Source organism: Mauremys reevesii, linkage group 2 (genome assembly GCF_016161935.1).
Source record: "Mauremys reevesii isolate NIE-2019 linkage group 2, ASM1616193v1, whole genome shotgun sequence".
NCBI classification, from domain to species: Eukaryota; Metazoa; Chordata; order Testudines; family Geoemydidae; genus Mauremys; species Mauremys reevesii.
Genome location: NC_052624.1, coordinates 227,198,951 through 227,224,032, shown reverse-complemented (window position 1 = coordinate 227,224,032; position 25,082 = coordinate 227,198,951). Strand labels below are relative to the sequence as shown.

At 42.1% G+C, this 25,082-nt stretch overlaps 1 protein-coding gene across 3 annotated transcripts in view; it reads right to left on the bottom strand.

Moving 5' to 3' along the window:
• MTFR1 (mitochondrial fission regulator 1) overlaps positions 1 to 23,284 on the bottom strand; it is a 32,114-nt gene extending 8,830 nt beyond the window's left edge. The window contains exons 1-5 of one of the 3 annotated variants that reach the window (XM_039526521.1): positions 23,052 to 23,283; positions 22,039 to 22,185; positions 14,430 to 14,573; positions 9,730 to 9,828; positions 4,263 to 4,381 (exon numbers count right to left, since the gene is read on the bottom strand). In XM_039526521.1, coding sequence (XP_039382455.1) covers positions 4,263 to 4,381; positions 9,730 to 9,828; positions 14,430 to 14,495 — 284 coding nt within the window. In that variant the 5' untranslated portion in view covers positions 14,496 to 14,573; positions 22,039 to 22,185; positions 23,052 to 23,283. Of the gene's footprint in view, positions 1 to 4,262; positions 4,382 to 9,729; positions 9,829 to 14,429; positions 14,574 to 22,038; positions 22,186 to 23,051 lie in introns of all 3 variants that reach the window. The other 2 variants (XM_039526522.1, XM_039526520.1) reach the window with 2 other exon arrangements.
• Positions 23,285 to 25,082: the final 1,798 nt, after the last annotated feature.

Sequence of the window (25,082 nt, the reverse complement as noted above, 5' to 3'; positions counted from 1 at the left end):
TATAAAAGCTTTGTGTGATTAAAAAGCTTTCCAATGGAATTTACACATGTTCCCCTGCAGTGTTTACAACCGGATATTGCAGCACTAATATACTGCACAATAATTTAAGATGAAAAGGCATACTTAGAATACTTTTAGTTAAATTTGAAGTGTTAAATTACAAACAAGCCAAATTTTAGCAGCCCCACGGGTTAGACTAAAAAGTTAGACTAAAAAGTTAGGGTTTTTGACATTCAGTGCATAAAATAGTTTTATCTAGTCTATTACTCAGCTCTTGGCAGGACAATCTGAAACTCTATGGGTATAAATACTAATTTTTCTAGCTCCAATCTGTTTTCCCTCTGAATGCCTTGTGCCAGCAGTTACTTCTAAGTTTTCACATTTATTTGCTCTGATGTTGGAATGAAGCTTCTTTAAAAACTTGCCCACCACTGACAATTTTAGATTTTTTCCACCTCTGAGAATTCTTTTGTATGCAATTTGTTCCCTTTTGAGAAGGAACAGCTTTCCATGTTCTACAAAGTCCACTTTCCACCTATACTGCCTCGCTGCATGGACAACCCTAGTTTGATAGGATTCTTCAGATTCTTGTTCTCAAATTGTCAAGAGGCATGAAGCTTTGCAGCAAAGTTTAATGTTATAAAAGCTGTTTAGTAGGAGAATCATGTATCATAATAAGAACAAGGGAGAAGAGAAGCCTCATGCACTAACATTTTTTTTTTACGAGTCTCTGCCTTTATGGCATGTAACCAGTAAAGGAATGAAAACACTGGCTATGTTTGCTGCATCCCATCTTATACTTGGGAAAGAAATCCAGAATATTTTAACACTGTGATATTAAAATATAAGAAGTTTCAAGATCTGAAGTTATCAAATAAGCAGGAAAGGTAGATACCAAGGTACCAGAAATGTTGTTCAAGGCAATAGTACAACTAATGCTAAATTACTGAGATAGAGAATTACAAGAATGAACTAAGATACTGTAGCTGCAGAAGAAATACCCATATATTTAACTAACTCCCACTTGAATTCTTACAATTCCTCAAGCATATCAGGATATTGAGTTTCTGTGGCACTGCTTGGTCAAACACGGAGGCAAGAATTTTGAATAGAAATATGACTTTTGGAAATACCTCATCTGCAGAATGTGCTTTAAGTTACACAATTCATGGCCCTGGTTTAATCATGGTTTTGACTGTACTCTTATAGTAGTCAGGGCCGGCTCTAGACCCCAGCGCGGCAAGCATGCGCGTGGGGCGGCCCTTTCCCGGGGGGGGGGGGGACAGATTGGGCCGGCGGATCTGCCGCAGTCACCGGAGCCCCGGGAGGACCAGACTGCAGAGGGGGCGCTCGTCCCGCGGCTCCAGTGGACATCCCGCGGGCATGACTGCGGACGGTTCGCTGGTCCCGCGGCTCGGTTGGACCTCCCGCAGGCACGCCTGCGGCAGCTCAAGCGGAGCCGAGCGATCAGCGGACCCTCCGCAGTCATGCCCGCGGGAGGTCCGCTGCTCCTGCGGCTCCGGGGCGCCTCCCGCGCATGACTGCTTGGGGCGGCCAAAAAGGTAGAGCCGCCCCTGATAGTAGTATTGGCTGTCCAACCAATACATCTGCAGCACTTGCTTCTATTTAAATGGAGAGAACCCATACATGAGATTCATAGGGTCTTTTAAGGCTAAAAGGGGCCCATTAGGATCTTACCTCCTGCCTAACAGGCCATAGAACTTCACCCAGGAATAACAGGCAAACAAGGTGGAAGTTTCAGGCTTTGCAGCTAGTCCATCCTTCATAGAAAAGTAAATTAATTGCAGACAAAAGAATCCCCAATTGCTGTTTATTGCAATATCTGTAATTCATACTATATTTGTATGTTTATTACTATTGGGAAGTGCTGTATTGACAGCAATGGAAACAACATTCACAGAAGACATACTGCCTAGACAGGAGCAGGTGCAGTTTTTCTGGATTCATGGATGTCTGTCCACCCAGAGCTGTACTAAGACAAAACATTCCTCCTTTCATTCAGCATCTGAACTGGTGACCTAGAGGTGGGGAGGTTTCAAATCCTACTACCAGCCATCTGCAAGACCCAGTTCCTGCCTATTTAATATTATTACTTTGACTTTTGAACTGGGGACCACCAGATTGTACATTTTATGTTAATAGTTTTAGAACTGTTCTTATTTTTAAGGTAATGCAAATTAAAATAAATAAATGCTGTATCCTCCCAGGACAGAATGCAGGATTTTCATAGGGTTCCTGGAACCATTAATCCTGGGTAGCAACTTGGATTTACCCTGCCCCCTTGGTTCCCCCCACAGCTTTTAAAGCTTCATTTTGTATTGCAAAAGAACAGCTGAACACTAGCTATGTACAACTGGAATGTGAAGTATTTATTCGACATAATTAATCCATACTGATAAAATATCTGCTTAAGAGTCAACATTTCAGTGTGCGTAGGTGATAAATCTCATTGTCTGGCCTGGGGCTATTATTGCCAAGTTATTTTTACTTCCTTCAGTGCTGACTTAAATCATGCCACTGAATTTTTGAATTAACAGCAGTTTAGTCACACAGATTAAATGAAAGACATTCAATAATACTTCAAATTGATTTGTTTTTTTAAAAAGCTTATTTAAATATTGTTGTAAAGGGGCTTTATATTATAGGTACTTTGATGCACAGTACGTTTATTGAAATATATTTGTTTCAGTAGAACATTTGGAATTTACCACTTGAAAAATACAAGTCTGAAATGTGACTATAGCATTCAGTGTATGGGGGACAAAACAAATGTGCAAGCATGTTAATAGCTCTATTATTGACAGTGTAGATAAAGTTAATCTCATCCTCTGTAAGCGTGTATATGTATTTACATAGGCATATAAGCCTGCATAATGGACAACTTGTTAAGCATTTTATGGGAAGTAGATATTGTAAATAAATATCTTAATATTTATGTGGGCTCCTTGGACCAGGGATTGCCTTTATAGAGTGTTTGAAAGCACGTACTGGACATTACTGTAATTAATGTTAAATATTTCACACGTACGTGTAACAAGCCAAATTTAAGACCCTGCCTAACAAAGTAATTTTTAGAGCTACCTTGTAAACCCATGGTTTGCCGTCCAACTATCAACTTCTGAGTTGAAGGATAAGACCACTTTACATGATGATCCTTAGCAAGGTCTCCCCAAACAGACACCTTAACTAACAATACCCAAGTCCCACAACAATCTATACGTGCTTCCTTGAAGCAAAGAGCTACTCTTCCCATTGACACTATAAAGCTGAATGACTGTATAACTCAGCTCTTACACAGGAGTTGAACAGCCATTCCCTGTGCTGGAATGTACCTATCAAAGGGGATTTCTCTCTGAAAAGTCAAGTTGATGGATTTCTGCTACTCCCTTTTGAGTTACTGAAATTAACAGTGGCTTGCAGCCATATTCCTATTATGCAATATTTCACCACAGCAAGTTGTGTTGGAGGGCACTGAGGTCATCACTAAATGCATGCTTTTAAAACAGGTGTCCTTTGGAGGAAGCTACAACATCTGTGAATACCAAAGCCATCAATCAGGGCCCTCAGATGCTTCTTATTTAAAGTAAAGTAAACAGAAACCTTGTCTATTCTAGAAAGCTTATGCCACTGAAGCCTGCACCAGTGCAAACTATAATAATACAGTGTCCACATTAGCCATCTCATTCCAGGCGTATACAGAGCACTATACCCACAAAAACACTCCCTGCCCATTGCAGTAGTACCTGTCCTACAGCTATGGGTGCGGCTCCCTATTCACTGCCTGCCCATTTTCATGCTTATAAAAATTAAATACCAAATGCAAGAGAGAGAGAGAGAGAGTTTGACAAGTAAAAGTGTCTCTGCTCTGCACTGCAGAGCCTTAACCAGAATGGTCAGTAGAGGTAGGTCAGATATTGTGAGACACCACCAGAAGGATCAATTGCCCTAATGCAGCTGAAACCCCATTGCTTGTTTAGCATTGTGATCCCACAGAGACGTGGTTCAGGACCAGCAGTGATAACCCCTACTCAAGCAAGTGCAGCAACAAAAAAAACAAGAGTGCTGACAATGGTCCCATATCACAGTGAGCATTTGTGTAGGGACACAAGTGTGATATGGGCGCCTGCAATGCTAGAATTATCTAGTGCAGAGCCTTCCTATAGTGTTAAGTACTCTAGATAGCAAGTGCTATGATTTGAGGGGAACCTATGATGAAATCAAGGAGATTTAACCAAACATACCTGAGCCTTGTAGAGACTTCACCTTCTTCTTGAGCAACCCATCTCACATCTGCAAAAGAGGCTACTGAGTCTTCTCTGAGCTGCTTAGGATGGTTTCCTTCTGCAGAGTGAGAGGTAACCTATAATTTTAAAGGCAAAATTGCATTTTTTAAAGTTAATAAGGGATTGTTGCTTTTGAAAGCACTCTCCAATCAACTTTACAGCTGTATTTGAAAGAGTACAATAGCTTGATACTGCATGTAGCTATTAAGAATACACACAAGACACCAAGGATCTTCGCATACTTGGCACTATCTAAGGCCTGGTCTACACTAGGGTGGGGGGTCGAACTAAGGTACGCGACTTCAGCTACGCGAATAGCGTAGCTGAAGTCAAACTACCTTAGTTCGAACTTCTTACCTGTCCAGACGCCACGGGATCGAAGTCTGCAGCTCCCCCGTCGACTCCGCCACCGCCGTTCGCGGTGGTGGAGTTCCGGAGTCGACGGGAGCACGTTCGGAGTTCGAACTATCGCGTCTAGATTAGACGCGATAGTTCGAACTCCGAGAAGTCGAATGCTACCCGTCGACCCAGCGGTAAGTATGGACGTACCCTAAGATAGTATCCAAAGCCCACTGAAGTCAATAAAAACAAAAACAACGAGGAGTCCTTGTGGCACCTTAGAGACTAACAAATGTATTTGGGCACAAGTTTTCGTGGGCCCACGAAAGCTTATGCCCAAATAAATGCGTTAGTCTCTAAGGTGCCACAAGGACTCCTCATTGTTTTTGCTGATAGAGACTAACACGGCTACCACTTTGAAACGTGTCACTGAAGTCAATGACTTCCATAAGCATTGGATCAGGCTCCTGGTTTTTACAGAGATTATTTTTGCTACATAAAAGGTCACAGCAAGTTTCCTAGGGTATATAACCAGCTTATTTAGCACTATAAAGTCAATACAAGTTATTTGTTATATAGGAGATAAGCAACAAAGTACTTCACTGGCACAGGCAGGCAAAGTATTCTAAGGGTACCTCTATACTACCTGCCGGATTGGCGGGTAGCGATCGATATATCAGGGATCGATTTATCATGTGTAGTGTAGACGCAATAAATCGATCCCTGATCGCTCTCCTGTCAACTGATGAACTCCAGCTTGGCAAGAGGCGAAAGCAAAGTTGATGGGAGAGTGGCGGCCGTCGATCCCGCGCTGCGAGGACTTCAATCTAAGATACGTCGACTTCAGCTACGCTATTCTCATAGCTGAATTTGCATATCTTAGATCGATCCCACGCCTCAGTGTAGACCAGGCCAAAGTCTACGAACAGTCACCACTCAATTAATTATACTAAATCAAACATTTTAATAGTTTAATAGGGTCACTAGAACTTCCTATTTTGATCAGATTTTTTTATTGTAATTTATTCTGAAAGTGAAATATTTTAAGTTAAGTATGGTACTTGCCCCTTCCCCCCTTCAAAACTGATGTTCTCTCTGCAAATGTCAGGGCTTGAAAGAAGTTAGTATTTACATGCCCACTGCAGAAATTAGAAAACTGAAAACAACTGGCACAAGTGAGCAAGTTACTGATGCTTCCCAGTCCAACAATTACAAGTCTTTTCGTGTACAAGAGGGAGGGAAGAGACGGGAGGGAATGGGGACACGACACTAAGGTTTTAATGAATTGTCTGTCCCTGTGAGCCCTGTACCAAACAAATTCAAAACTGCTTATAAAATAGGTTCTGTTGTATTGCACTATTAAGCTGCTACATTATAGGTTACTCAATACTATGAGCCTCGCATACAAATATGGAAAGTCAACTGCATCTGCCATTTCATTGGAATTAAAAAACCAAGTAATCCTCTGAGGCCAATAGAAAGGAAAGCTACTGCAATAGCTAACCCCTAAGATGGGGGCGGGCAAACTTTTTTGCCCAACGGCCACGTGGGGATTGTGAAACTGTATGGAGGGCCGGGTAGGAAAGGCTGTGCCTCCCCAAACATCCTGGCCCCCGCCCCCTCCCACTTACCATCCCCGACTGCCCCCCTCAGAACTCCTCACCCATCCAACCCCCACTGCTCCTTGTCCCCTGGCTGCCCCCTCCCAGGATCCCCCGCTCCTAACCACCACCCCCGGGACCCCCTATCCAACCCCCCGTTCCCTGTCCCGACTGCCCCACCCAGAATCTCCACCCCATCCACCACCCCCTGCTTCCTGTCCCCTGACTGCCCCAACCTCTATCCACACCCCCGCCCCCTAACAGGCCCCCGAAACTCCACCTCCTATCCAACGCCCCCTGCTCCTTGTTCCCTAACTGAACACCCCCAACCTCAGACCCATCCAACCCCCCCACCTCCCTGCCCCCTTACCATGCTGCTCAGAGCAGCAGTTTGCAGCCCCACCACCCGGCTGGAGCCAGCCATGCCACCCGTGCTGCCCGGCAGGAGCGGCAAGCTAGAGCGCTGACGGCACAGTGAGGTGAGGCTGCGGGGGGAGGGAGGACAGCAGGAGAGAGGCTGGGGCTAGCCTCCCCGGCCAGGAGCTCAAGGGCCACGCGGGATGGTCCCGTGGGACTGATGTGGCCCACGGACCATAGTTTGCCCACCTCTACCCTAAGATATTAAACCCTCAAATAAAAATTTAGGTTATGTCAGTCTCTATTGTTTTAAGATTGGTGGAATAAAAGCTTGCCATGTGGTAAAGCACATATGAACAAGGTAGTAACGGATACATATCTCCAACCTGTTTATCAGAAGTTCAAGGTGAAATGAAGACTTGTAGAAAATATGGGTTATGGTTCTTAGCTGGAGTTAAGACACTTTGATTATAGGCATGCACTAATGGCTGAAGCAATTAATTTTTTAAAAAAAGTAACTTACAGCAGGTTCAGTGCATGGTCCTTTCATACTATAGCTAAAGCTAGCAGGAAAGAAAAAAGGAAAAGAGATATCTATAGGAAAGTTTCAGCATAGCAACAGTCTCAAAGGAAAACAGTCAAGACAGATGCTGAAAAGAACACTCAGAATGCCATCTTTTGAGTCAAACACATCGAAACCATACTTATGCATCTCTAACATGCTAGACAAGAGCAAAAGGCTTGTATACAGTGCTTTAAATAAACAACTTTAATGGGATTTAAAGGTTTAATTTGTTGACTAAAGCTCAGGTATTTACAAGATTTCAAAGTCCGTTCATTAGAACCGCTGTGCTTCTTCTTCAGATCATCTTTCATTCACTGTATTATCACAATCAGATTTATATACTAAGGTAAATACAAATTTTAAACTTGAGTGACTTTATTCCTGAAATAGTTTATTCTTCAAAATGTCTGGCAAATGCCAAACACTTCATTAATAGTAATGCAAAGTCTAGATTGAGATATTAATATTTGATTCATATAAGAAGCAGGAAAGTCAAGTTAGGGTTCCTACAGGCATAGTGTTCTTGTAAGAAGACAATACAAGACACAAGAAATGAAGTTATCTGGCTAATAAAATGGTAAGGAACTTAATTTCTCTTTAATAGCAGAGGGAGGTCTTCTTATCAACATCACACATTAAATTAACTCCTATGCCATTAAGGAAAATTAGAGAAGCAAATATATATTTTAAGCCAGGGGTTCTCAAACTGGGGGTCGAGACCCCTCAGGGGGTCGCAAGGTTATTTAATGGGGAGTCGTGAGCTCAGCCTCCACCCCAAACCCCACTTTGCCTTCAGCTTTTATAATGGTGTTAAATATATAAAAACAACATGTTTTTAATTTGGGGGGGGTGTCACACTCAGAGGCTATGTGAAAGGGGTCACCAGGACAAAAGTTTGAGAACCACTGTTTTAAGAAGTGAAAAGCCTACATTTGTTTGAATTACCAACCCTTAAAATGGACACATTTCCCAATCAGCAAACTTTCTACACAAAGCCTTCTTCCCCTCTCCCCACATCTCTCAAAAAAGACTAATGCGGTTTCTTTCTCAGCTCAAGAATTGCAGCCCCTCCAAATTATTCTCTTTGGAAACTTTTCTTTGCTATCCAGAACAGAGTTTTAAAAAGCACGTGTTGCGGTTTCTGTATTTTCCATCTGTTCCAGAAAGACGTGTTGTTACAACACAAGGAGGAGGAAATAACCACCTCTTGTTTACGTCATTACCACCCCCCCTTAACTTTTTAGTCTGTTAACATAAGAAGTGCACAATTCAGAGTACAGCACAGAATTTGACATATTCTTCTTTCACCTACACAGTTCAAGTTTATATTTAAAGACTAAACAAATAGTGAGCTCACACTATCTTGCTTACCGTGTTCACCTTCAGAGAATTTGTATCATGTGCATAAGCAACATGTATTTACTTTCCACTCATTCTTAAGTAACATTGTTTGCACTTCCATTACTCAGGTTTATCAGTTGGCTTTGGAAGTTATTTCTGACGTTACCTATTTTTTGGCCACAGCAGAGTTTGCTTTTTACTTTTGTAACCAAAAAAGTCTCTTGCCTTGCAAGAGAGCAGTCAAGAATGGCAAGCTGCTAAGTTTTCCTGAAGAGGGGTTTTTGTTTTGTTTTTTTAAAAGAGCAACATACAATAAATTGTAGTCTTCTGTGGTGAATGCCCCAGACAATCAAGGCATCCAGGAGATTATGAACTTGCCTTTTACATCCTTAGAAGTCAACCCAGAGAACTCCCACTTTTGTGATGAGCTAGCATACGCTGCAGTAGCAATGTTTACCACAGTACATCAGATTGGAGCAGGCCAATTGAAGTAGGGCTTTTTGAAATAATGCTTAGTTTTAAAAGCAGGGACTATTTTACAGACAAAGCTCTAAAAGAGCCACACAGTGCTATTTTACAAATTAACATTCCTACAGGCTGGATGAAGTCCATTGGAAGTTTCATGGTGTAACAGCAATGTAACATTTCCTGGTGTATCAGAGTAGAAACTGAAGAGACTAGACCAGGGGTCGGCAACCTTTCAGAAGTGGTGTGCCGAGTCTTCATTTATTCACTCTAATTTAAGGTTTCACGTGCCAGTGATACATTTTAACATTTTTAGAAGGTCTCTTTCTGTAAGTCTATAATATATAACTAAACGATTGTTGTATAAAGTAAATAAGGTTTTTAAGATGTTTAAGAAGCTTAATTTAAAATTAAATTAAAATGCAGAGCCCCCTGGACTGGTGGCCAGGACCTGGGCAGTGTGAGTGCCACTGAAAATCAGTTTGCATGCTGCCTTTGGCACATGTGCCATAGGTTGCCTACCCCTGAACTAGACTTTGGCAAGACATAGGGGTGGACAGCGAGGAGAAGGGAGGAAAACTAACTTTGGTATGTACGAGGGGCCTCTTCTACTCCGCTTATTTGAAGCATCCAAGATAACCTACATATTTAGTTTTAAATGTACCTGCAAATCAAAGTCCTCTAACACAAAACAAACGCCATAGAGAAAAATGGAAAAGTAATTTAAGAAGGATTTTAAACTGTGGAGAATTCCTACCTGAAACTGAACTCTTGGGCACTGGATAAGAGAGAGGTTAGTACCAATTTTCCTTACAATACTTCGAGATGAACCATAAGACCTGCCTGACCAGAGCACCTGAGGAAAAAAATTAGGTGGACTGTTATAGTACTTGTTAGATCATTTACCCAATATACAATACAATAAAATTATTTTGCTCCAACCAGCAATATTTGTACTGTATAATGTTTAAGTGTACACATACCAAAAATTACATATTCCCCTGTAGCATGGAAGACATGCTATGCACTCAAATTCATACTGGTCACCCACACTATTTTGAAAGTCATATTTTAACTTGCTTGCATCAGCACAAATAATTGATTTTAACTATTTGCAGCATGTTCAGTGCTATTCAAAGACCCTAAGGAATTCACATTCTATGTGACAGACCTCGAGTTACAACACATTGAAACACTCAGGACAGAGCTATCTAACATTTTTTTTCTTTTAAATAGATGAAGGAAGTTAACTTGGGGAGGAAAAGGAATTTGAAGTAGGTCAAATACCTCGTTCCAAGACATGGACAAAACCAGAGTTTAGAGTTTTTAATAATTATTAATGAGTTATCCCTAGCTCTGTTTCCCAGCACATTCTCTTTCTTGCCTTAGAATGAAAGCTCTTTGGGCCAGGGACTGCCTTTACTTGTGTATCATACAGCACAAGGCACACTGATGCTGCTAGGATAACTACCAACTAGCGGCCAAGCAGATTGGCCAAGCAGTTGCGGGATTCCTTTATAGTTTATGAAAAAAATGGCAAGCAGGTGATGGGAAGGGAAGGAGGAAAGACTTGTAGGAAGAGAACAGGACGCTTCCAATCATGACAAGTCTCTCATCATACCTAGTGAACATGAAGGTGTGCATAGCATTTCAGCACATCTGTTCATTTGAACTGCTTTCTGCTGAAGTTTAATCAGGCTTCTTCCTTTTGTGTTCTTCCATGGGGACTTTGCATTTTTGATTCAACAGTATTCTATATTGTTAAAAAAATAAGATGACCAGACCTTTTAAAATATTCCAAGGAGGTGGAATATTTTCAATTTATAGCAATAAGAGTCCCTATGTCCAAAGCCACATACAGGATTTTGAGCAAACAAAAAGCCACAAGTACAACAAAGCTTGGACACTTGGCAACATGCTAGAACCCTACATTTGACAAAACATATGCAAAGCCACCATTAGTTCTTCATTTGCTCTGTTGCTGGCTCTGAACATTTACATATATCATTGCCTATGACAGGAAGTTTTCAGGAGATGGAGTAAGCATCTGATCCCAGGAGTGTATTTGGAAAATAAATAAAAAGGAAAGAAATAACCAGAAGGATGTCACTTAGTCTTCATACAACTATCGGGATAAGAAGGACCAAAGAATAATGGGAAGAGAGCATTACAGAGTATGTGGTTAATTACTAGCAGGGACTATAATTAGATATTTTTCCAACAATGACGTAGTCTATGCTGTTTGCAGAGTTGTTGTAGCCATGTTGGAGAGACAACGGGTGAGGTAATCTCTTTTATTGGACTAACTTCTGTTGGTGAAAAACACCTTTTGAGCTACACACAGCTCTTCCTCAGGTCTGGGAAAGGTAATCTGAGTGTAACAGCAAAAATACAAGGTGGAACAAGGTGTGTTAACTCCTTATGCTTAACAATGTTGCAACAGACCATTCAAGATGAAGTGGCCAATTAACACCTCTGTATACATAGGACAAAGGCGGTTTAATGGGTTACAAACTGTTGTAATGAGATATAAAGTCAGTGTCTCTACTCAGTCCATGATTTTTAGCATCTAGCAAAGTTAAGAATTTAAGATCCTAGGCTTCTCTTTCAAAGGTGTTGTGCAGAGGACGAGGCCTGAGGTGTCCGTTATAGAATGATTGCTCTGTGAAAAACGTTCACCCAGGGGTGATATGGTGTTTGTGTCTTATCTTTCTGGGCAAGTTCATTTGAGAGTATAGCGAATGTCTGGTTTCCCCCATATACACCTCTACCACAATATAACGCAACCCGATATAACACAAATTCGGATATAAAGCGGTAAAGCAGCGCTCCCGCGGATCAAAGCAAGCTCGATATAACACAGTAAGATTTTTTGGCTCCTGAGGACAGCATTATATCGGGGTAGAGGTGTAGTTGTTATTGGGGCATTTAGTGCACTGGATGAGGCACACTAGATATTGTGAAAGGCATGTGTAGAACCCATGTATCTTGAAAGGTGTGTTGTGGAGGGGTGCTGATCCTTGTAGCAGTGGAGATATATCTGCAGGTTTTGTATCTGTTGTTCTGGCAGGGTCTGGTGTCACTGAGCTGGTGTGCCCTGGTCTGTGGGGAGCTTGCTTCTGATGATAAGTTTGGCAAGGTTGGAGTCGGGTGGGCCTGGAGGGTTGTTTGAAAGCCAGAAGAAGGGATTTGGCCAGTAACTTTCCACACACAGGGGCTGTGGGCTTTGTTTGGGACAGTACATTTCCATGCACATGGAAGAGGATATAAAAAGACACTGAAAACATCTCCATGTTGCCTCTTTCCTGATATAATTCTCTGGACTGTGGATTTACAACTAAAAGGAACATCTTGAACTACAGACTGAGGGTCTTCCAATCTTACTGGAGAGACTTTACAAGCTAAGAGTCTATTCTAACACTGCTACAAACCTGACAAGGACTTTGCAATTGTGTGTATTTTATATATATACACACAGCTATGGGAAGAGAAAGAGCGGGGGGAGAAGAAAAAAAAAAGAAAGAAGAAACTGGAGCTGTTCTTTCACATATTAAGAATATTTTTTTTTAAAATGGACCCAAAGATATAGGACAATGACTATGTCAATCCAGTTGATAGTCCAGATTGTTTTGATGCTCTGAATTGGTTGTGAAGAGGATCCAGCAAGGATGCTCAGGATTTCTATGGCTGTACATCTCAGTTTCATGTTTAAAGAACTGATGTCTGGTATGAATTTGTGTTCCTATTCTCTAATCTTTTATTTTAGATTATCATAAGGCACTAATTATGTCATATGTAAACTGTGTTTTATAATTTCAGCTCACCAGCTCTCCTGACAAAAAGGTCATCAATCTACAATAATCTGGCTATATATGAATTTAAATATAACAATTACAAATCCTTTCCCATCCTCCCTGTGCATTTAAGATTTAAGTGGAAGAATATGTAGGGGGTCTCACAGGGGAAGACTGCACCTAAGCTACTGCTTCTGTTCAGAGTGGCTCCCAACAGTGTCAGTAGGAAAACGGTTGCTGTGCAACTGTTTTAGTTTTGATCTGCTGCTTCTGCTGAGCAGTGAAAGAAAGGGCTACAGTGCTGCATGAGGCAGGGGGTCGAGAAGTGTACACACTCCATTCTGCTTCCCATCAGAGAGTGCAGCTCTGCTGCTCTTGCACATAGCACAGCCTTCAAAAAAAGAAACAAGGACAACACAATTAGGATCACAGTAGTTCTGTGGTGCTTTGCTGGTGGCTTGGAAATTATGGCAGGAAGAAGAATACGTTATGGGCTCCTGGAAGGAGGGAAAGGAGAAAAAGGTTACAACGAAACAGGAAATTTTATGAGGTATAGAGGAGAGGCAAAGGGGAAAATGGTGTGGTTGGCTGGCTGATTGACAGCATGTGCAAAACAAGGTCAAGAATGGTCTCTATCACCACTGCCCCTCCCTTGAGGTGTGGAAAGGTTTTGGGATAGGTGAAGCCAGAAGAGTACCACTTCTGCAGCTCTCAGACCTACTAGAATGGGAGAAAGGGGTGTTACTGAACAGACTACAGGTATGTCCACACGGCAGCACTGAGTCTGAGCTCAGGTCTACGGACTCAGGCTCATGCTACAGCACCAAAAATCTATGCAGACGTTCTGGCTCATGCTTGCACTCTGAAACCCACCCACTTTCCTGGGCTTCAGAGCCTGAATGTCTACATGGCTATTTTTTGCATCTCAGGGCTTGTCTACGCTGGCACTTAACACCGTTGCAACTTTCTCACTCAGAAGTGTAAAAAAAACACACCCTTGAGCGCTGCAAGTTTCAGTGCTGTAAAGTGCCAATGTAGACAGTGCACCAGCTATTCCCTTCGTGGGGATGGGGGTTTTTTTGTTTTGTTTTTTTTACCTCAGAGAGTTCTCCCAGCGCTATGCCGTGACTACACAAGCCATGTTAAAGCGCTGCTACAGTAGCGCTTTAACATTGCCAGTGAAGACATGCCCTTAATAAGAGCCTGAGTCTAGTCCAGAGCTCAGACTCATTGCTGCAGGTAGTTTTTTTGACATGTAGACATACCCTCAAAGATCTGCTAAGTACCACTGTGTTTACAAGCATTTCAGGACCCTGAACTGGTACTAGAATAGCCAGGAGTCTGTAGTCACACTAGTTTATTTGGAAATTAATTTGTGCACCCTGAATGGCAGTGTTACATTATAAGTTATACATTTTGTCATTAAAGCCAGCAGGAACACAACAGCCTGTTTTAACTTTTTATAGAGCAACTATGATCATATACCTAAGATTAGGTTTCATAACCTTGTGTCAGTTAAATTAGATTAATGTAAGAATTATACCAACACGGCATAAAATTTAAAATGCAGTCTCATATGCTCTCAGTGTGAACTCTATATTTGAGTGGATTACATTTGAAATATTTGTACTCGACAGAATTTCAATGAAGGTGAAACACTTACTGATTCCATGTTTAGTCCAACTTGTGCAAAAACCATCCTAATTACACGTTTAATCCAGCAGATCATCTGGAGTGGCAAAAAGTCTTCACAAACTGGTATTTAAACCTTCCAAACCTACAGGGCTGCTGAGGTTCCATAGTCCCTCTGAAATAAAAGGCAAACATTGTAAAAGGCTTTCTTGAAGTCCAATTCCAATGATGATCAGTAGAAATCGTCTCTGAATGCAGACTTTTTGAGCAACAACTGTTCCCAGTACTTTCACAATAGCCACTTTTTCTATATAGGTTCTAGAATTAAAAGAAAATATATATATATGTCACATTTAAGGTACTAAAACTGCTGTTGCAGAATGCAGTAGCCATTCCCATGGCTTTACTTCAGCAATAAGCAGGAGAAGGTCCTGAACATAATTATCTGATAGTTAGTAAGTGACCCTTGCTCACTTGGGAACATCTATAAACAGCGAATGGCATTTTGGACACCATCAGTTTAAAAGTAACTTCTGTCAAATCCTTTCCCTAGTAAGTGTTACAACTAAGATTACAATAAATAGATTAGAGAAACAAGTATTTATCCTCACAATCTTGTTTACTCTGTGTTGTTTTAAGTTTGCTTCAAAGGCCAGAGTAGAAGATGAACAAAGGTCCAACCCAAACCTCATTCTTTTATCACAGAAGTGTTTGTGCTGCCACTCAACAACAATTAGTTATCACAGTAGATTCAGGATCATTTTTGGCTTCATCAGACAGTTTATATGCAGAGCCTAAGTCACTGAATCATCCTGAACAACAGGAATTTTGTAGTATGAACTATACATATTGATTTGTTGGAAGCTAGTAAAATTCCTTAGTCACTATCCCCCCCCAAAAAATGCTTAAGTAATGGGAAAGAAATGATATGCAGGAAATATGCTCAAGTCAGAGGATTAGAAGAGACATGAGAATGCCTGCAAGCATCACAACAGTTAGGCCTGCCAGTGTTTCCATTACAAACATGTTTTTTCCAACAGTTTACAATTCCAAAGCAAAGTTTCCATATGGAGTTATTACCAAGATTTTTTTAAGGCGAGGTTAAAAAAGCTGGTTTGACTGAGTTCCTCACCACCACCATCACAAGTAGTTTAGATGTTTATGATTTTTTTGCGCTTGGCGAGAGATTAAGTTTGATAGAACAATTATTCTACAGCAGAGATATATGGAGAAGTTGACTATTCATAATTCAGGGTGTAATCCACTTCGGTTTTAAGCAATGTCTAGATCAGTGATACTCAGACCTCAGTGGTTCAGGAATCAAATTAACAATCAATGTTACTCAAAAGAACCACAGTAGTGTGAATTCATTGTTTCATTTACTATTTTACATATTCATAATTCTCACAGCAAAGTGACTGACCAAATTTTATCAACAGCAATTGGTTAACAACATAGTAAAAGCATATTGATTAATAATTAAAATCACACAATGTTTTAATATCACATGTTACAACGAGCCACAGGAGACACGTTAAAGAGCCACTTGCAGCTCTCAAGCCTCGGTCTGAGTATCTCCAGTTTAGATACTTAATAAGGCATTCTAGGGTTGAGGGTACCAATTTCACATCATTTAATTCCTTGCTGAAGAAGGTCTTGATCTGGCTCTCTCAGAAGTTAATGCAAGTTGTACCATTTAATCAATAGACTCAGAACCATTAAAGCATGGAAGTCTGTTTCAGATGTACTGCATGCAAGCATTGAGTATTCCTCTAGAATACTACATTAACCCAGAACAGATGGTCTTAATGTTTTCATAATCTCCAATTAAGACAAAATACTCATAAAAACATCAAGGTGAAATATTTTTCGAGATCCATTTGTTTTTTAGAGTTATCACAACCACCCTAAAGACATTTGTTTTGCCTAGATTCTTCTTCATAAAGGGTATGAAGAAGGGTAGAGTGCAGTAGAATCACAACCCTTCCACAATCTACTTATATCCCAAGAATGCAAAGATTTAATCCTGAATGAAATTGCTAGACAGCAATAATGGAAATTCCTAGAATGTGTGTCACCTGTATTTTAGGTAGCTGCCAAATTTGAGAGGAGAAACTCAACATTTGTTCATTTTACCAACCCTAGCAAAAACCTTCATTTGAAATACTTTAAGTAGCAGCAAGATGTTATCCTAAAGAACAAAAGTTACTTAGCACAGTTTTCTATCTTATCTTTTCTCTTGAAACCACAGATATGGATAATATTTAATGCTGGCATACTTATCAGCGTGACCAAGTGACAGTCACCTCCCAAATGGAGGTTACAGTTTGGAAATTCCTGCTGACAAGTGCCTAAGAAATAAAAGTAATGCACTGAGAGTCTACTCAACTTACCCTTCATGAGAGGAGAAACTCAAGCAACCTGTTTTTGCAGACTTTGGGTGTTCATTTAAAAAGTTTCTAGCTTTTATGTTTGCAAAATAACCCTCCAAGTATTAAGTTAGCAAACAAAATGATTCAATGGCTGCTGCTGCTCATAGCTTTCTCAAGCAAGTGAAGAGAGACTGGTCAGTCTGACAAAGGGCATTCACAACCTTGGGGACTGCAGATAAACTGACAAGAATCATGTCAATTTCTCCTTTATATTTACAGTAATTCAGAATACTGTAGTACCACTGCTGTAAAATGCAGCACTTTGTTGGTAGTTATTAATTCAGGTTGTGAAAGCTATAAACAGGTTGTCTCAGAAGAAAGACTCCCAACAGAATCTGGGAGAGAATTAATGAAGATTACCCCAACTAGGTAAATTTGGAGGGAAAGAGAGGTAAACTCTCCCCCTCTTCCCCACAACAGCAGGAACTCCTCCTTTATAGACACCTGATTAGCCAGAAACTGACAGTGTGTTCAGTGACCCTATCCTGGAAGGAATTCCAGACACTTCTACTCCCCAGGAAGTGCTGTATTTCTCAGATGAGCCTTGCTATGCGCCGCTTTCCCCATTTGTCACATTTGCCTTTATATCGGACACTGATTTATAAGTTAGGGAAATAATACTGATTATTTAATAATGAGCTAGAGGAGTAAATCTAAAAGCACTTTTCAGATTCAAACAGAATACTATGTACCATGGAGAAAAGTTATAATGAAACACTCAACCAAGCCTTACAGTGCTACACAGAAATGGAGAGAAGAAAAAAAATTAAAACAGACACCAACTTGACATAGACACATTTCCTTCCTAAAAAATGTCCCCCTCACACTCATTTATGTGAAAGCTATGCAGGCAACAGAAGAAACTGACTGCATACAATCAATTTACTGTATTTGTATAAAGTGTTGTCAAATGCACAAATTAAAAAGAAAAAAAATAGAGGAAAACCTCTCTAATCCCTTATAGAGAACGAAGGTGTTACTTGAAGGTACAAGATTAAGAGAAATATGATCTTGAAGTAGGCAGTCTCTCTTTAAAGCAGACACCTTAAAAATCAGGTTTACCCACTTCAGCAGGAATGCATGTCTGCAGTCGTTAATGCTGGCACATGCCCTAACATCTGATGAAATGACACCTATAAAAGCAAGTATACCAGGGCTCATGTCTACCTCGGGAACTATAGCAGCTTACCTACAGCGTCGTAGCTATGCCACATAACCCCATAGGGCAGACACTACCTGCAGCACCTGCTGGAGTTTTCCTGTTGCTGTAGGAACATCGCCTCCCCAAGAGACGATAGCTAGGTCGACAGAACAATGCTTCCATGAACTTAGCTGTGTCTATACTAGGAGTTAGGTCTGCATAGCTATGGCACTCGGGGGTATGGATTTTTCCACACTCATGAGCACCGTTGCTATGTTTACCTAAATTTTAAGAGTAAACCAAGCCTGAGTGTCAAAGAAAGAACAATATTTCAGACAAAAAAAAAAAGACACTGCAGCAGCATACTGAAGAATCTTTTAATGTACGACCAGCTTGAAGACTATCCATTTCCCAAACTAGTGCAGACTAGACATTTATAAAGGGTGACATAACTGGTAGGCAGAGGCAGAGGTCACTACTAGGATCTATTTATATCTGAGCACCAGAGTAACAGTCTTAGTGTTTATTTACACTCTAGTTTCCAGAGAGATTCCAACCAAAAAAAAAACAAGTGCCACAATATATTCTAAACAGTAAGATATTTATATTAAAGTTTTATAAAACAGAAGTATAACAGTCATGTTAGTGTACCTCAAAGTATAGAAGAATGACAGTGTCATATCTTGCTAGCTACAAAGAGCAATTTAAAGAAAAACCCATACGAATTTAGGTTTGACCACTTGTCTTCAGAAGCATCTGCTCAACACAGATCTAAACTTTGCTATCTGATGCTGATAAACAGAGACTCCTCCTCTAGCTTTTGCACTCAAGTGCATCTGTTTTTTCCAAAGACAACAGAACTACAATTCAATTTCTGCAGTTAACTAATGATTTATAAATTACCATCACACCATGTTGCGAGATAGTAAAAAACATTCCACAATCATTTTCCACTTGCAATGACTTAGTCATTACTTTGAGATCTATATGAACTGGACTGGAATCAAGCTAGTGAAAGCCCTCACATCCTGTTCCAAATCTCAAGTCACCTAGCTTCCATATCTGAATTGTGCTAGATGCAGTCACATGTAGTGCCTACATATGGCAAACTGAAATAAAATGCTGCTATCTGCATACAAGGTTCCAGATGTCCTCAGACAGGAAAAATGACTGAGCCTGCAACCTCCTACTTTGGAATGCTTTTGTAACATAAGAATGGCCCTACTGGGTCAGCCCAAAGGTTCATCTAGCCCAGTATCCTGTCTTCTGACAGTGGCTAGTGCCAGGTGCCCCAGAGGGAATGAACAGAACAGGTAATCAAGTGATCTATCCCCTGTCGCTCATTCCCAGCTTCTGGCAAACAGAGGTAAGGGACACCATTCCTGCCCATCCTGGCTAATAGCCATTGATGGACCAATCCTCCATGAATTTACCTAGTTCTTTTTTGAACCTTGTTATGGTCTTGGCCTTCACAACATTCTCTGGCAAGGAGCTACACAGGTTGATTGTGCCTTGTGTGAAGAAATACTTCCTTTTATTTGTTTTAAACCTGCTGCCTATTAATTTCATTTGGTGACCCTTAGTTCTTGTGTTATGAGAAGTAGTAATCAGCACTTCCTTATTTACTTTATCTACACCAGTCATGATTTTATAGACCTCAATCATATCTCCCCTTAGCTGTCTCTTTTCCAAGCTGAAAAGTCCCAGTCTTATTAATCTCTCCTCATACAGAAGCCGTTTCATATATCTAATCATTGTTGTTGCCCTTTTCTGAACCTTTTCTAATTCTAATATATCTTTTTTGAGCTGGGGCGACCACATCTGCACACACTATTCAAGATGTGGATGTACCATGGATTTATATAGAGGCAACATGATATTTTCTCTCCCATTAGCTATCTCTTTCTTAATTATTCTGTTCGCTTTTTTGACTTCTGCTGCACGCTAAGTGGATGTTTTCAGAGAACTATCTACAATGACTCCAAGATCTCTTTCTTGAGTGGTAACAGATAATTTAGACCCCATCATTTTATATGTATAGGTGGAATTATGCTTTCCAATGTGCATTGCTTTGCATTTATCAACATTAAATTTCATCTGCCATTCTGTTGCCCGGTCACCCAGTTTTGAGAGATCATTCTGAGGCTCTTTGCAGTCTGCCTGGGTCTTAACTATCTTTAGTAATTTTGTATCATCTGCAAATTTTCCACCTTACTGTTTACCCCTTTTTCCAGATCATTTATGAATATGTTGAATAGGACTAGTCCCAAAACAGACCCCCTAGTGGACACCACTGTATACCTCTCTCCATTCTGAAAACTGACCATTTACACCTCCCCTTTGTTTCCTATCTTTTAACCAGTTACCAATCCATGAGAGCCCCTTCCCTCTTACCCTGTGGCAGTTTACTTTGCATAAGAGCCTTTGGTGAGGGACCTTGTCAAAGGCTTTCTGACAATCCAAGACACTATATCCACTAGATCCCCTTGGTCAACATGCTTGTTGACCCCCTTAAAGAATTCTAGTAGATTGGGGAGGCATGATTTCCCTTTACAAAAACCATGTTGACTCGTCCTCAACAAATTATGTTCATCTATAAGTCTGACAATATTGTTCTTTATTATAGTTTCAACAGTTTGCCCAGTACTGAAGTCAGGCTTACAGGTCTGTAATTGCCGGGTTCACCTCTGGAGCCCTTTTTAAAAATTGGCATCACATTAGCTATCCTCCAGTCATCTGGTACAGAAACTGATGTAAATGATAGGTTACAAACTACAGCAGTTATACAATTTCGCATTTTAGTTTCTTCAGAACTCTTAGGTGAATGCCCTCTGGACCTGGTGACTTATTGCTGTTTAATGTATCAATTTGTTCCAAAATCTCTTTTAATGATACCTCAATTTAGAACAGCTCCTCAGATCTGTCACCTAAAAAGAATGACTCAGGTTTGGGAATCTCCTTCACATTCTCAGCCATGAAGACTGATGCAAAGAATTCATTTAGTTTCTCCACAATGGACTTATCGTCCTCGAGTGATCCTTTAGCACCTCAATCATCCAGTGGCCCAACTGGTTGTTTAGAAAGCTTCCTGCTTCTGATGTACTTACTTTTTGAGTCTTTGGCTAACTGTTCCTCAAATTCTTTTTTGGCCCTCCTAACTGTATTTTTACACTTCATTTGCCAGTGTTTATACTCCTTTCTATTTTCCTCATAAGGATTTAACTTCCATTAAAGGATGCCTTTTTGCCTCTGACTGCTTCTTTTACTTTGTTGTTTAGCCACGATGGCTCTTTTTTGGTTCTCTTACAATTTTTTTTTAATTTGGGGTATACATTTAAGTTGAGCCTCTATTACGGTGTCTTTAAAAAGTTTCCATGCATCTTGCAGAGATTTCACTTTTGGCACTGTACCCTTTAATTTCTGTTTAAAGAATCTCCTCATTTTTGTGTAGCTCCCCTTTCTGAAATTAAATGCTACAGCGTTGAGCCGCTGTGGTGTTTTTCCTCTCACAGGTATATTAAATTTAATTATATTATGGTCACTACTACCAAGCAGTCCAGCTATATTCACCTCTCGGACCAGATCCTATGCTCCACTTGGGGCTAAATCAAGAATTACCTCTCCTCTGGTGAGTTCCAGGACCAGTTGCTCCAAGAAGCAGTCATTTAAGGCATCAAGAAACTTTATCTCTGGATTCCGTCCTGAGGTGACGTGTACTCAGTCAATAAGGGGATGATAATAATAATAATAATGTGGGATTTCAATTAAGTTTATTTTAATAGCCTTTCTAATCTCCCTGAGCATTTCACAGTCACTATCACCATCCTGGTCAGGTGGTTGGTAATATATCCCTACCGCTATATTCTTATTATTAGAGCATGGAATTTCTATCCATGGAGATTCTATGGCACAGTTTGATTCATTTATGATTTTTACTTCATTTGATTCTACGCTTTCTTTCACATATAATGCCTTTCACTTATTTCCCTTCCTTCCTTCAAAGCCCTCCTTAGAACTTGCAGATTTTAACTCAAAGTTATTACTTTTTAAAAAATATTAACAGTTACCTACAATCTTGTACTTGTATCTGATTTAGATTGCAAGGTCTCTATGGCAGTGACCACGTCACCCTGCTCTGCCTACACAGTGACACAAAGCTCTCAGTCAACACTCACGGGATCAGCAAAGTGGGAAGGAAAAGAAGATCTGTAACTCTAGTAAGCGAAGAAGCAATAGGAATTTAGTAAGACAATTGGTGTGTATGCCTGTACTAAACACTGTTCATCAAGGATCACCTTTAGGGCCCATTCATCCTAAGGCTGGAGCTGTAATAGCAACAGCCATGCTTGAAGCAGGGGCTCCCTAGAGTTGCATGTAAAGTTCGTTTCTAGTCTGCTGTCCTGACCAGCTGATCAGAAAGGCAAACATCGGGCAGGCTCCAGTGAGCGGACTGAGGCTACACGTGGCTGTTGCTAGCGCCGATGGGCTCTGCCATGGCTCGCACAGGGTCGCACTATGGGAGGGCAGAAGCCACAGACGCTCCCCGTGCTGACAGTGACGGGTAAGGGCGGGGTCCCGTGTAAGTGCCGTCACCCAGGGAGCGCGCCTTGGGCCGGGGAAGTGGGGGACCCCCGCGCACATCCTCCGAGGGCCCCTCTGACTCGGAGTTTTCCCTCCCCGTAGTTCGCCCGAGGGATCCGCCCGCCCGGGGGCAGGAAGAGGGGCTGGGGGCGGAAGGTCCGCTCGGACCCAGGCAGGCCAAGGAGCGTGTGGTAGGGGAGCGGGGCAGGGGGTACGGAGCCCGGCTCCCCCCGCCGCTCAGCGGGAGGGAGAGTCGGGGGGGGGAAGGGGAGCGGCACGGCACGTCAGACCGAGTCTGAACCGAGCCAGCCGCCCGCCCTCGCACCGGTACCCGGCCGTACCGCGTCCCCACCACCTCCGCGGCTCCGGGCCCTGATGCCCCGCGGCTGCTTCCCGCGAACGCGCCGCGTGTGCGACTCACGGGAGAGGGAGTCACACACCGACCCCGAGAGGTCCCCGCACAGCTGGCAGCGCCCAACATAACCCCGCCCAGACTCACCGGCTCCCCAGCCACGGCCTCCGCGCTCACTCGCCGGTCACCGGCTCCTCGGTTCCAGCGGCTCAGTCTCCACTCGGAGCTCCGCCCGCTCCGCACAGCCAATCCCGAGCCGCGCAGGCACAGTACTGACCAATCACCGCCGCGCCTGCGAGAGGCGGGACCTAACCAGCCCCTCATTCGTGGGACACAGCGCCGCGGCCTAACCGGCAGCCGCCGGGCTCGGGTCTGTGTGACGAGTTGCCCCCGCCCGTGATTGAAGGGCGCCTGTCAAGAGGCAATCCCGTGACGTCGTCTCCCGGCAAGCCTTGATTGGTTGTTCCGCGTGCGCGCGGGCCTGACACCCTGTACCCAGTGCTGACATGCTGCTGGCCCCGGTGAAGGACTCAAGGGCAAAGCCTCTGTCGTGGGTGGCACCGCCGCAGAGATCCCTGCGGGCACGTGGAGCTTGTTGCCTGCGTGATCCTGTCCCCGCCTGTCGGATCAGCTTCGCTCTGGGACTAGTCCTGCTGCGGGTTGGTCTCCTCCAGCGCTGGGTGCTGTTGTGTTTGGGTTTCCAGCACGGCACGAAAATAATTATTTTTTAAAAAGTCAGTGAATGGTTTATTTTAAACCCAGAACGTATTTCTCTTCGTGTTATTATTTTAACAAAGGATCTGGGGGCTAAATTTAATCCCTCCCTTTCGCTATTCATGGTTTGCCTACACAGAAAACCAAAGCACTTTGTCCACTCTGCTGCCCTATGGCTCAGTGGCATGGGTGACGCTGGGTTTGTACCACAGGAAGTCTGGTTGAGCTCATCCTTTTTTTCTGACTACTTTTGAATACATCCCTGCTTGGGATGATTTATATATGCATTAAAGCATTTCTGAAGAATGAAGTTCTTACTTTTAGTTGGTGAAAAATGGTATGCATGCATGTTTGTTATAAATTAAAGGAGGCTGAGAGGATCTATATGTGTAGCAAAAAAATCTATTCTTGACCCTTCTAAAAGCTCTTGGGACAGATATTTAACTGCATGTAATATCTTTAGGGACCATGTAAAAGCAGCAAGGAGTCCTGTGGCACCTTATAGACCAGGGGTTGGCAACCTTTCAGAAGTGGTGTGCCAAGTCTTCATTTATTCACTCTAATTTAAGGTGTTGCATGCCAGTAATACATTTTAATATTTTTAGAAGGTCTCTTTCTATAAGTCTATAACATATAACTAAACTATTGTTGTATGTAAAGTAAATAAGTTTTTAAAAATGTTTAAGAAGCTTAATTTAAAATTAAATTAAAATGCAGAGCCGCCAGGATCAAGGCAGTGTGAGTGCCATTGAAAATCAGCTCGCGTGCCGCCTTCGGCACACATGCGGTAGGTTGCCTACCCCTGTTATAGACTAATCACTGTGGGCATTATATGCAACTGCAGGTGACCACAGCAACTGCAGGTGACCACAGCTCCTCTAAGAAATAAAAACAGCAGGGAGTGAATATTAGGTCATCTAGTCCAATCCCCTGCTCAAAGCTGGACCAACACCAACTAAATCATCCCAGCCAGGGCTTTGTCAAGCCGGGCCTTAAAAACATCTAAGGATGGAGATCCCACCACCTCCCTAGGTAACCCATCCCAGTGCTTCACCACCCTCCCAGTGAAATAATAGCCCTAGTTCCCTAATAGCCAACCTAGACCTCCCCCGCTGCAACTTGAGACCTTTACTTCTTGTTCTGTCATCTGCCACCACTGAAAACAGACTAGCTCCATCCTCTTTGGAACCCTCCTTCAGCTAGTTGAATGCTGCTATCAAATCCCCCCTTACTCTTCTCTTCTGCAGACTAATAACCCCAGTTCCCTCAGCCTCTCCTCGTAAGTCGTGTACCAGCCCCCTAATCATTTTCGTTGCCCTCTGCTGGACTCTTCAATTTGTCTACATCCCTTCTATAGTGGCGGGGGACCAAAACTGGACACAATTCTCCAGGTGTGGCCTCACCAGTGCCAAACAGAGGGGAATAATTACTTCCCTCGATCTGCTGGCAATGCTCCTACTAATA